The following is a 10696-nucleotide window of genomic DNA, read 5'->3' on the forward strand; positions in this document are numbered from 1 at the left end:
AGGAGGCAAATGGTAGTCACACCAGATACTGACTGTTTTTTTTTATCCACACCCCTACCTTTTTTTTAAGGTATCTGTGACCAACAGATGCGTATCTGTATTCCCAGTCATGTGAAATCCAGAGATTAGGGGCTAATGAATTTATTTCAATTGACTGATTTCCTTATATGAACTGTAACTCAGTAAAGTCTTTGACATTTTAGCATGTTGCGTTTATATGTTTGTTCAGTGTAGTTACCACTGACAAACAAATAAGCCCCGTTCAGCCACTTCTAGCCACATCTACTGTAGTCCCAGGCAAGTTATTGGAGTCCAAACATTGTTTTAAGTAAGATATGTATGGGGCAGCCTGGGTGGGGTAGAGATGGGGGTGGGGGACTAAGGCGGTCACTGTCCTCCCCTAACTGTCTCTCAAGATAAGAGACAAAACCCCAAGTGCCACACATATTCAGTATTGTGGTCTCTCTCTCCGCTCTACAATGACTGATTCAAACCTTCCGTAAGTTTAATCAAGTAACCTATTTTACGCTTGATGTACTTTTAATCCTAAAAGGTGAACACTTTTTCAATTATGGATGCCACATGATTTTGTATGTGCTGTTGGGTGTTACTACTATTAACAGTAAATAATACCGTTATTACAGTAGGCAATACTGATAGAGATGTCGCGAGCTAAAGCATGACGGTGCAATGCATCCGACTTCAAAGTGTCAATGTTTAAATTGTGTCCCTGCATGTAAATGAATCATTAGTATCCTATTGTTGTCATTTTTATTTTAGTGACAAGAACCTGGGGGAAGAAAATAGTGGCGGTCTGAAAAAAAGGAATAAGAAGAAGAAGAGCAAGGAGGGTGCCTGGAATCTTGATGGACCCAAAGACCCGTTTGCTATGGTGCGAGTGTGTGTGTGTGTGTGTGTGTGTGTGTGTGTGTGCGAATATGTATTAACTGTGTACGTTGTGATCCTTAAATATGAGAAAGAGAGTACTCTGAAAAACAGCAAGTTGAGGCCTCCCACAAATGCTCTCATAAAATCGGATCTAGAATCAGATCACCCTACCACTATTCTAACCCTAACCATTTGGACGAAAATAACAGCTGACCCTGTACCAGTGCCTAGAGTGATCAACACTGTGTGTTTCTCCCCAGCTGGATGCTCTCCCGGAGGAAAAGCAGCAGGAGATCCAGAGGGCCCTGCACCTCTTCTCCCTGGGCAAGGGCCTCCCGAGGACCCTGGAGGAGGCCAGCAGACGCTCCTACCCCTTCTGGGACACCCAGCCTGTCCCCAAACTAGGTATGGTATATGTATGGTACCCAAACTTGTTGTATAATACATGGTTGATTCAAGACAGAGTAAAAGTTAAGAGATTAAAATAACAAGCCCATGTAAACCAGCAATGCTATCCAGAACCCTTTATTTATCCCTTTATCCATCTCTCTCTCTCTCTCTCTGTCACACTCCAGGTGACGACAATTCCACGACCCATGGTCCTATTGAGGTGGATAAGGCCAGTGTTCGTGAGGAGCCTTACAGTCTACCACAGGGGTTCAGCTGGGCCCCCCTGGATCTGGGGGACCCTGCTGTGGTGAGTGACACTTTTCCCCTTCCTTCCTTACTGAGGCCTTAGCTGTTGTTGGATGCTGTCACTCTTTTGTTTGTGAGCATGTTTGCATGTTATGGCTCTCTCTCTCTCTCTCCAATTCATATTTAAATTAAAACTCTATTGGCACGACTGTAAAGATACAACAATATTCCCAAAGCTAATAGATATATTAAGTCAAAGTCAAAGTAAAGCTAACCGTATGTTAATAGTAAACATTGGATTTGATTCAATTGGGTTCAATCGATGAATGAAACGAAAACACTCTCCCACTCTGGCTACCCTTCTCTACCGTGCCTCTCCAGCTGAGGGAGCTGTGTGCTCTACTGAATGAGAACTATATGGAGGAGGATGACAACACCTCCAGATTTGACTTCTCCCCTGAGTATCTGCTGTGGTGAGTGAAGTTTACAGCATCTGAATGTATCTTTGTTTTGGTCTGTCGATAAGCCAACTAACTATTAAACTATCCAAAATGCAACTCAAGTAGGTGGGTAGTTAATTGTGTTGAAAAAACGTTATTTCCCTCTCTCTCTCTCTCTGTCTCTCTCATCCCCCCTCTCCTCCAGGGCCCTGTGCCCCCCAGGTTGGTTGCCCCAGTGGCATTGTGGGGTAAAGGTGAACACCAATCAGAAACTAGTGGGCTTCATCGCTGCTGTGCCCACTAACATCCGCATATATGACACGTGAGTCAAAAGTGGCCATCCAAATGGATGGCCATCCGTTTTCGACGGATACAAAATCTCTGTGTGGCTGAGCCCAACTCAGTGGTTAGATGCAACTATTGAGTGAAACAATGTAGTAGCATTGTTGAATACAGAAAGTCTGGCACCCAGGCTATAAAATATTAATTATTGCATACGGTATAATAATACAGTAGTAAACAAAGCATTATGTCATAAGCTTCTTGCTAGAAGCCCAAGTAAACATGGGTATAGCCTGGGTGTCATGACAAAATGTGTTCCTCACAATGAATGGTTCCCTAGGGAGAAGAGGATGGTGCAGGTCCACTTCCTGTGCGTCCACAAGAAGCTGCGCTCCAAACGAATGACCCCGGTGCTCATCAGAGAGGTCACCAGACGGGTCAACCTGCAGGGAGTCTGCCAGGCCGTCTACACTGCCAGCGGGGTACTGCCCAAACCTGTGGCTACCTGCAGGTGGGTGCTACACACACATACACAAATGTAGACACACACTCAGACACACACAATATATAGACAGACTTCAAACTAGAAAGACTTGCTGAATACACAAGTTAGTCAAAAGAATATGCATTTGTTTCTCTTCTCCTGTTTACGCCCATTTCTATCGTGTGTGTACATGTTGGCAGGTACTGGCACCGCTCTCTGAACCCACGCAAGCTGATCGAGGTGAATTTCCCCATCTCCAGCCTGAGGGGCAACATGACCGTCCAACGAGCGCTCAAGCTCAACCGCCTGCTTGAAGTTAGTGTGTGGCTGGTGCCCCCCCTGTGGCCAACACAATGCAACTACTACCAGACGCACTTAAATACACTGCAATACACTGCAATCACAATCTCATCCTGTGTGTACCATGGCTTGATAGTGAAAACTGGAATTGACCCCAATCCTGCTCTTTCTCTCTCTTTCCCGTTCTGTCAGGCTCCCAAAACAGCAGGTTTGCGGCCCATGACAAGGGGTGATGTGAAAGGGGTACACATGCTCCTTCAGGGGTACCTCAAGAAGTACCACCTGACCCCTGTCCTGTCTCAGGAGGAAGTGGAGCACTGGTTGTTACCACGGGAGAATGTGATTGACACCTACGTGGTGGAGGTTGGTGACCTTCCAATACCTTAGTCAGTTAGGCAAATTATTATTGTTCTCCGGGCTTTGGCAGTCCCTTAAAGCTGAAAACCACAATAGGCTAAACAGTGCCAATGGCCGCCCCAGGCACATTTGTTATTGTTTTTGTTTTGAGGAAATGAGAATCCAGCATTGTGGTAAATAAAAAATATATTTGTTGTTCTCCCGCATGTTGAAATGATGTGAAATGATGTCGGAGGGGGGAAAAAACGGTGTTTGTTGTTTGAAATAACACTTTTACTGCTGTAATATCGCAAAGGGACGTGGCAACTTCACCGCTATGGATTACAGCTTTAAAGAGTGACTGAACGCACCGATTCTGCATGTGTTTCTCTGTTGCTCATTAAGAAAAACAAGATATCAGTCTTGGGGGTGTGGTTCAATGGGGCAGTTACTGATGTTTGTCCCCAATGAGACACCATAGGAACAAAGCCAGTATTACTTCTTCAAAATAGCCCGAATGAATCTAAGATAACTCAAGAAATCTGTGATTAATTTAGGTTTTTTGCAGAGGAGGAGGTTTTAGTGGCCCAATTTTACATCTGGTGTTTGGTGCAGTATTTCTCAAGTAATAAAATGCATGACCTGTTGTCTTATGTAAACAAAGTCAGATCCGCTGCAAGTCAGTGTCACTGTCTGTATGCTCTGTGGTAGGAATGGATAGAGGCAATCACCACAGCTGTGTATCATGCGTTAGAGGGCAAGTGAGCATTGTCGAAATCAAAACCGAACAGTCATGACTTGAACTAACTCACAAAACGTAGTTTTGGATAAGACTGACCTTATGAACAAAATGATTTACACGTTGTAGTCAATTTGACACGAGAATACATTCTTCTGACTAAATTCGATGCCACATAGGCCATATCAGAAATGTTGTTTATTGCCTTCAGTTGAGCTTCAAATCCTACGACCAACAGAGTTTACTTAAAGGCCCAGGGCAGTCAAAAACGTGATTTACCTGTGTTTTATATATATTTCCACACTATGACGTTGGAATAATAGAACATTATGATAATACCCTTCTAGTGTAAGAGATGTTTGAAAAGACAAAAAAAGTGTTGGCCTGCGTAAATTAGCTAATAGACCAATAAGAAAAAGAGTTCCCAACCTATCTGCCAATAACAGCTAGTTTTCAATTTCCCCCTATTCTTATTAAGTGCAGGTAGTCCTTCCATGTTTCAGTCCCTTTTCTTCTCCAATGAACACCACCCTGTTTCCCTGGCACAGAGCTCTGCTGGTGTGCTGACAGATTTTGTGAGTTTCTACACCATGGTGTCCAGGGTGCTGAACCATCCGGTACACAAGGGGCTGAAGGCAGCCCATTCCCTCTACTGTGTCTCCTCCTCCACTCCACTGCCTGACCTCATGGAGGATACTCTGTTCCTGGCCAAATCTGTGAGTGTGTGTGTCTGGGGGCCAACGTTTATGTGTCTGCGGGTAAACCTGTGAGTGTGTGTGTGGGCGCCAAAGCTATAGCTATGACTGTGTGAGGGCCAAATCTGAGTGTGTAGGGGCCACAAATCAAATCAACTGTGCGAGTAGAGGGGTCAAAGCTCTGTGTGTGTGTGTGTGTGTGTGTGTGTGTGTGTGTGTGTGTGAATGAGTGACGAGTGAATGAGTTTATTCATACTGTATCAATCCCCTTGGCTAAATGCTCTTTCTCTTTCTGTCACCTCTGTTTCTCTGTGATACAGAAAGGCTTTGACGTCTTCACTGTTCTGGACTTGATGGAGAACACTTCTTTCCTGGAGAAGCTCAAGTTTGGCATCGGGGACAGGAGCCTACACTACTACCTGTACAACTGGAGATGTCCCACTATAGGCCTGAAAATGGTAACTATCACTGCAGTATCTGTTATGAACCTACCCCTTAAGCGGACTCTTAAAATCCTTACTTCTAGAGGTCATTTGGAAAGGCTTACCTTACCATAACTCACTTGCTACATATACATTGTGTATAAATGGATTGTAATTATGTTGATGACAATGATGATTGTACGTACCGGCAATCCCAACCGGAAAGAAAATCGTGTTTACAAAAAATATTTTAAAAGCTATATAGATTGATAGGTGTAAATCCATAGAGTTTGTACTGAGGAAAATAAATTAGCAAGAATTATTTATTATTTTGACAGGTTGGCTTGGTGTTGCTGTGATGTCCATGACCACTGATAGGTGAAGACGGTGGACCAATCCAGGGTTTCCCAAACTCGGTTCTGGGGCCCACCCCTGGGTGAACATTTATTTTTTTCCCTAGCCCTACACAGCTGATTAAAATAATCAAAGCTTGATGATGAGTTAGTTATTTGAATCAGCCGTGTAGTGCTGGGGGAAACACTGGACCAATCAACCAGCCAAAACATCTGAGCCGTCTATTTAAATTTGAACTTTGACCTGCACTACTATTTGTTCTGAGGCCTTAACTGATGGCTAGGGCACAGATAAGAGGGCCATGATACTAACCAACCCAGATGAATACAGCAGGCAATGACAAACAATGTTATCTCAAACGCACAATAAACACAAATGATGGAAGTGACACAAAAATGAATAAAGTTTCCATGAGTTAAATGTATTGAAGTCTTACAAGTATGTGGCAAAATGACTGCATTTTGATTGCGGTTGTGATTCTAGACCAAGTTCAGCATCTGGGGGGAGGGGGGGGGCAGGGGAGAGCATGTAAAAACTTAGGAAACAGAAATGTCTAAGACTAGAAACATGTATTTGCAACAATCCCCAAAGTCCTTCCCACTGTTTGTGATAATGTCCTTTCAACCAGCTTTGCAGGCTCGTTTCTATCTTGCTCTTATGGAACATTCCATGGCTAAACAGGATATCAATGAGAAACAACTCTCTCTTGAACGTCTAAGGTATCCATTTGCTGCTATGGAAAGTAGTAAGAGTGCTACTAACCTTGTGCTGCTTTGGCGGTATGGGCTGTTCAGGGTACTTCAACAGTCTGTTCACATAACCTCTTGTGACCTAGAAAAGATCACTGAGATGAGGGTTTCATTGTTATTTGGGACTAAGCTGTGGTGGCAAGTTGGCAACTACATATACTACCGGTCAAAAGTTTTAGAACACCTACTCATTCAAGGGTTTTTCTTTATTTTTACTATTTTCTACATTGTAGCATAATAATGAAGACATCAAAACTATGAAATAACACATATGGAATCGTGTTGTAACCAAAAAAGTGTTAAACAAATCAAAATATATTTTATATTTGAGATTCTTCAAATAGTCACCCTTTGCCTTGATGACAACTTTGCACACTCTTGGCATTCTCTCAACCAGCTTCATGAGGTAGTCACCTGGAATGCATTTCAATTAACAGGTGTGCCTTGTTAAAAGTTAATTTGTGGAATTTCTTTCCTTCTTAATGTGTTTCAGTCAATCAGTTGTGTGGTGACAAGGTAGGGGGGTATACAGAAGATAGCCCTATTTTGGTAAAAGACCAAGTCCCTATTATGGCAAGAACAGCTCAAATAAGCAAAGAGAAATGACAGACCATCATTACTTTAAGACATGGGTCAGTCAATACGGAAAATTTTAAGAACTTTGAAAGTTTCTTTAAGTGCAGTCACAAAAACCATCAAGCGCTATGATGAAACTGGCTCTCATGAGGACCGCCACAGGAATGGAAGACCCAGAGTTACCTCTGCTGCAGAGGATACGTTCATTAGAGTTACCAGCCTCAGAAATTGCAGCCCAAATAAATGCTTCACAGAGTTCAAGTAACAAACACATCTCAACATCCCGGGTGGCGCAGTGGTCTAGGGCACTGCATCGCAGTGCTAGCTGCGCCACCAGAGTCTCTGGGTTCGCGCGCAGGCTGGGCTGGGTTCGCGCCCAGGCTCTGTCGCAGCCGGCCGCAACCGGGAGGTCCGTGGGGCGACGTACAATTGGCATAGCGTCGTCCGGGTTAGGGAGGGTTTGGCCGGTAGGGATATCCTTGTCTCAGTATGTAAAATGTAATAAAATGTATGCACTCTACTGTAAGTCGCTCTGGATAAGAGCGTCTGCTAAATGACTAAAATGTAAAAACATCAACTGTTCAGAGGAGACTGTGTGAATCAGGCCTTCATGGTCGAATTGTTGCAAAGAAACTACTAAAGGACACCAATAATAAGAAGAGACTTGCTTGGGCCAAGAAACACGAATAATGGATATTAGACCAGTGGAAATGTGTCCTTTGGTCTGGAGTCCAAATTGGAGATTTTTGGTTCCAATCGCCGTGTCTTTGTGAGATGCGCTGTGGGTGAACGGATTATCTCTGCATGTGTATTTCCCACAGTAAAGCATGGAGGAGGAGGTGTTATGGTGTGGGGGTGCTTTGCTGGTGACACTGTCTGTGATTTATTTAGAATTCAAGGCACACTTAACCAGCATTCTGCAGCGATACACCATCCCATCTGGTTTGGGCTTAGTGGGAATATCATTTGTTTTTCAACATGACAATGACCCAACACACCTCCAGGCTGTGTAAGGGCTATTCTACCAAGGAGAGTGATGAAGTGCTACATCAGATGACTTGGCCTCCACAATCCCCTGACCTCAACCAAATTGACATGGTTTGGGATGAGTCGGACCGCAGAGTGAAGGAAAAGCAGCCAACAAGTGCTCAGCATATGTGGGAACTCCTTCAAGACTGTTGGAAAAGCATTCCAGGTGAAGCTGGTTGAGAGAATGCCAAGAGTGTGAAAAGCTGTCATCAAGGCAAAGGGTGGCTATTTGAAGAATCTCAAATATAACATATATTTTGATTTACTTAACACTTTTTTGATTACTACATGATTCCATGTGTTATTTCATAGTTGTCATGTCTTCACTATTATTCTACAATGTAGAAAATAGTAAAAATAAAGAAAAGCCCTTCAATGAGTCAGTGTTCTAAAACTTTTGACCGGTAGTGTACATTCACACAAACACTACCAGTATTGTGAGATATATTTTGTACTGCAGTCTATCTATCTCATTCTCTCTCTCTCTCCCTCTGTCACACACACGCACACACACGCACGCACGCACGCACGCACGCACGCACGCACGCACGCACACACACACACACATACTTTGTAGTCGTCCAGCCATGTCTTGTGGTCGTAGACTGACTTAGTCATGTTGATCTTCTTTAGAATGGCCTGGTTCTCCAGAGAAATCTTCACCAGCTCCCTGTTCCTTAGGTCTGCGCTCACACTGGACACGCAATGGGGAAACTTACATGAGATTACATTGTCTCTGTAACCATAGAATACAATGTGTAAGAGGGTTTATAACCCTGTACTAAACATTTATTAAGTATGAACACACTGGAAACACAATGGGAAGCTTACATGAGAATACACTGTCTTGAATAGGTGTTACCTTAAAATGATATATTATATTATATTTAATACAGTTTATAACCCTTTACAGTTTATTAACTATCTTTTAACTTCATATTCACTGTTTGACACAGTTTGAGAAAGGGGCATTCTCATGCCAACCACATATGAAAACCAAACTCTCAGCTAAGTATCTAATCAATTGATTAAGGCAACCAATTCTAATAACTTTCATGATGGAAATCCCTCGTTTCATAACATTCAACAATATTCATGTCATGACGTCAGTGAATATTGTTGCATTCGCAAATCTCAGGCTATGTTCAAGTTAATAAAGAATAGTGGAACCCTGGTGTTGGTATACATAGATATGACTCATAAAGATATGATTCCCATTCATAATGGGGACATAGGTAGCCTAATGTGACGTTTTCCCACCTGGGTTTGGGCTGGTACTTGTTCCAGTTGTCCAGGCCTCCTTTGGTGCCCATGGTGCGGGCGATCCTGGACACCAGCAAGCGGTTGTCCCTCTCCAGCTCCATCAGACGCTCCTGCTCCATCTGACAGGGACATTCAGTGTTTCCTCTACCATTATTATACTATTTGGATAGCCAAATAGGGGTGAGTTTCCAAAAAAACAAAGATAACTTTAGCATTAAGATCATTGTTTGTCAATTGCCTACCATGATCTTAGCGCGAAAGAGGATCTTTATGTTTTGGGGAAACCGACCCTAGAACACAATAGAATAACATAGAATAGAACATAGTAGAATAGTTCTAAAGGTACCAGTGCCACCCTACCTGAATCTTTTTCATCTTTAGATGACAATGCAGATATGTGCTGGGGGCTTTGTTGTCAACCATTTGTTTAGCTGTAAGACATTGAAATATGTTAGTAACAATATTGAATGAAAATAAATCACTTGACAGATTTTGGAAAATATGGGGATACTGGTTTTCTTGAAATAATGTTTTTATATGACACTACTACAGGTGTGATATTGGCTGCCTAAATCACAATGCACTCAACTTCTAATGTTTAAAACACATTTGTGAGAAAGATGTGTCCTAGCATATGAATCAAATTAGCCTTACTTTTCTGCATTCTGTCCATGTGGTATTTGTAGTGTTGGCCATCCCACATTTTTCTCAAGTTATTGTATTGTCCAGTGGTCCCAACAATGGCTGGGAAAGCCAAATAATCCGCTCTGTTCATTGCTTTATTTAGATAGCACCAGTCCACTCGAAAATAAACAGTCGTCAGCTTAAACAGTATCAAAATTGATATTCAAATGTATCAGAATCTTCATTTGGAACCCGTTGACCAAATATTCCACTTTTGCGCTATTATGACACACTTCATTGTGACCACAGGCGCGCGCAAATGCTTCATATTTTTGCGCTGAAATTCTGATTGGAAAGGGGGAGGGGGATACCTAGTCAATTGTACAACTGAATGCCTTCAACTGAAATGTGTCTTCCGCATTTAACCCAACCCCTCTGAATCACAGGTGCGGGGGGCTGCCTTGATTGGTTTGCGTACACATTGTTTTACTTATGGTAGACACATTTTTGGAGTTGTTCTCAAAATGTTCATCAGCCTACATACCGTTACGCACAACCCAAATAAATACGCACATACATCGAAATAGGGTGTCGTTTTCAGGCGGGCAATGTGATAAAATTACATCGTGGAACATATAGGGCAAATCCATATGTATATAAATGTTTGCTCATGGTTCATAGAAGAAGTGGTCAGAAAGTGACTTTTTGGACCTGAATGCCGAAACGGTCAGGCGATAGAGGTGCTCAAAGTTCATCTATTTTGCATACCACACCATCAGCTTTGACTAAGGCCTTGAGGTTGATATGTAAAGCTTATTAAACCTTTTAAGGTCAATTTTCGCTTAAAATGACATACCAAAATCTAACTACCTGTAGCTC

At 42.6% G+C, this 10696-nt stretch overlaps 2 protein-coding genes across 2 annotated transcripts; one reads left to right on the forward strand and one right to left on the reverse strand.

Moving 5' to 3' along the window:
* The first annotated feature begins 460 nt into the window (after positions 1-460).
* On the forward strand, positions 461-5984 carry nmt1b (N-myristoyltransferase 1b). The gene is made up of 12 exons (XM_038990449.1): positions 461-499; positions 781-892; positions 1149-1293; positions 1464-1585; positions 1906-1997; positions 2170-2286; positions 2587-2757; positions 2931-3045; positions 3223-3393; positions 4654-4821; positions 5121-5258; positions 5561-5984. Exons 1-12 carry the CDS (start codon positions 480-482, stop codon positions 5579-5581), a joined length of 1392 nt encoding a protein of 463 aa, XP_038846377.1. The 5' UTR covers positions 461-479; the 3' UTR covers positions 5582-5984.
* A 1-nt stretch (position 5985) lies between these two features.
* Positions 5986-10146, reverse strand: LOC120045546 (sperm axonemal maintenance protein CFAP97D1-like). Its single transcript, XM_038990450.1, has 6 exons — positions 9848-10146; positions 9554-9624; positions 9191-9312; positions 8501-8624; positions 6339-6407; positions 5986-6073 (listed from the first exon to the last, which is right to left on the reverse strand). The coding sequence occupies exons 1-6, from the start codon at positions 9966-9968 to the stop codon at positions 6056-6058; spliced, it is 525 nt and encodes a 174-aa protein (XP_038846378.1). The 5' UTR covers positions 9969-10146; the 3' UTR covers positions 5986-6055.
* Positions 10147-10696: the final 550 nt, after the last annotated feature.

This window comes from Salvelinus namaycush, chromosome 4 (assembly GCF_016432855.1).
Source record: "Salvelinus namaycush isolate Seneca chromosome 4, SaNama_1.0, whole genome shotgun sequence".
Classification (NCBI taxonomy): domain Eukaryota; kingdom Metazoa; phylum Chordata; class Actinopteri; order Salmoniformes; family Salmonidae; genus Salvelinus; species Salvelinus namaycush.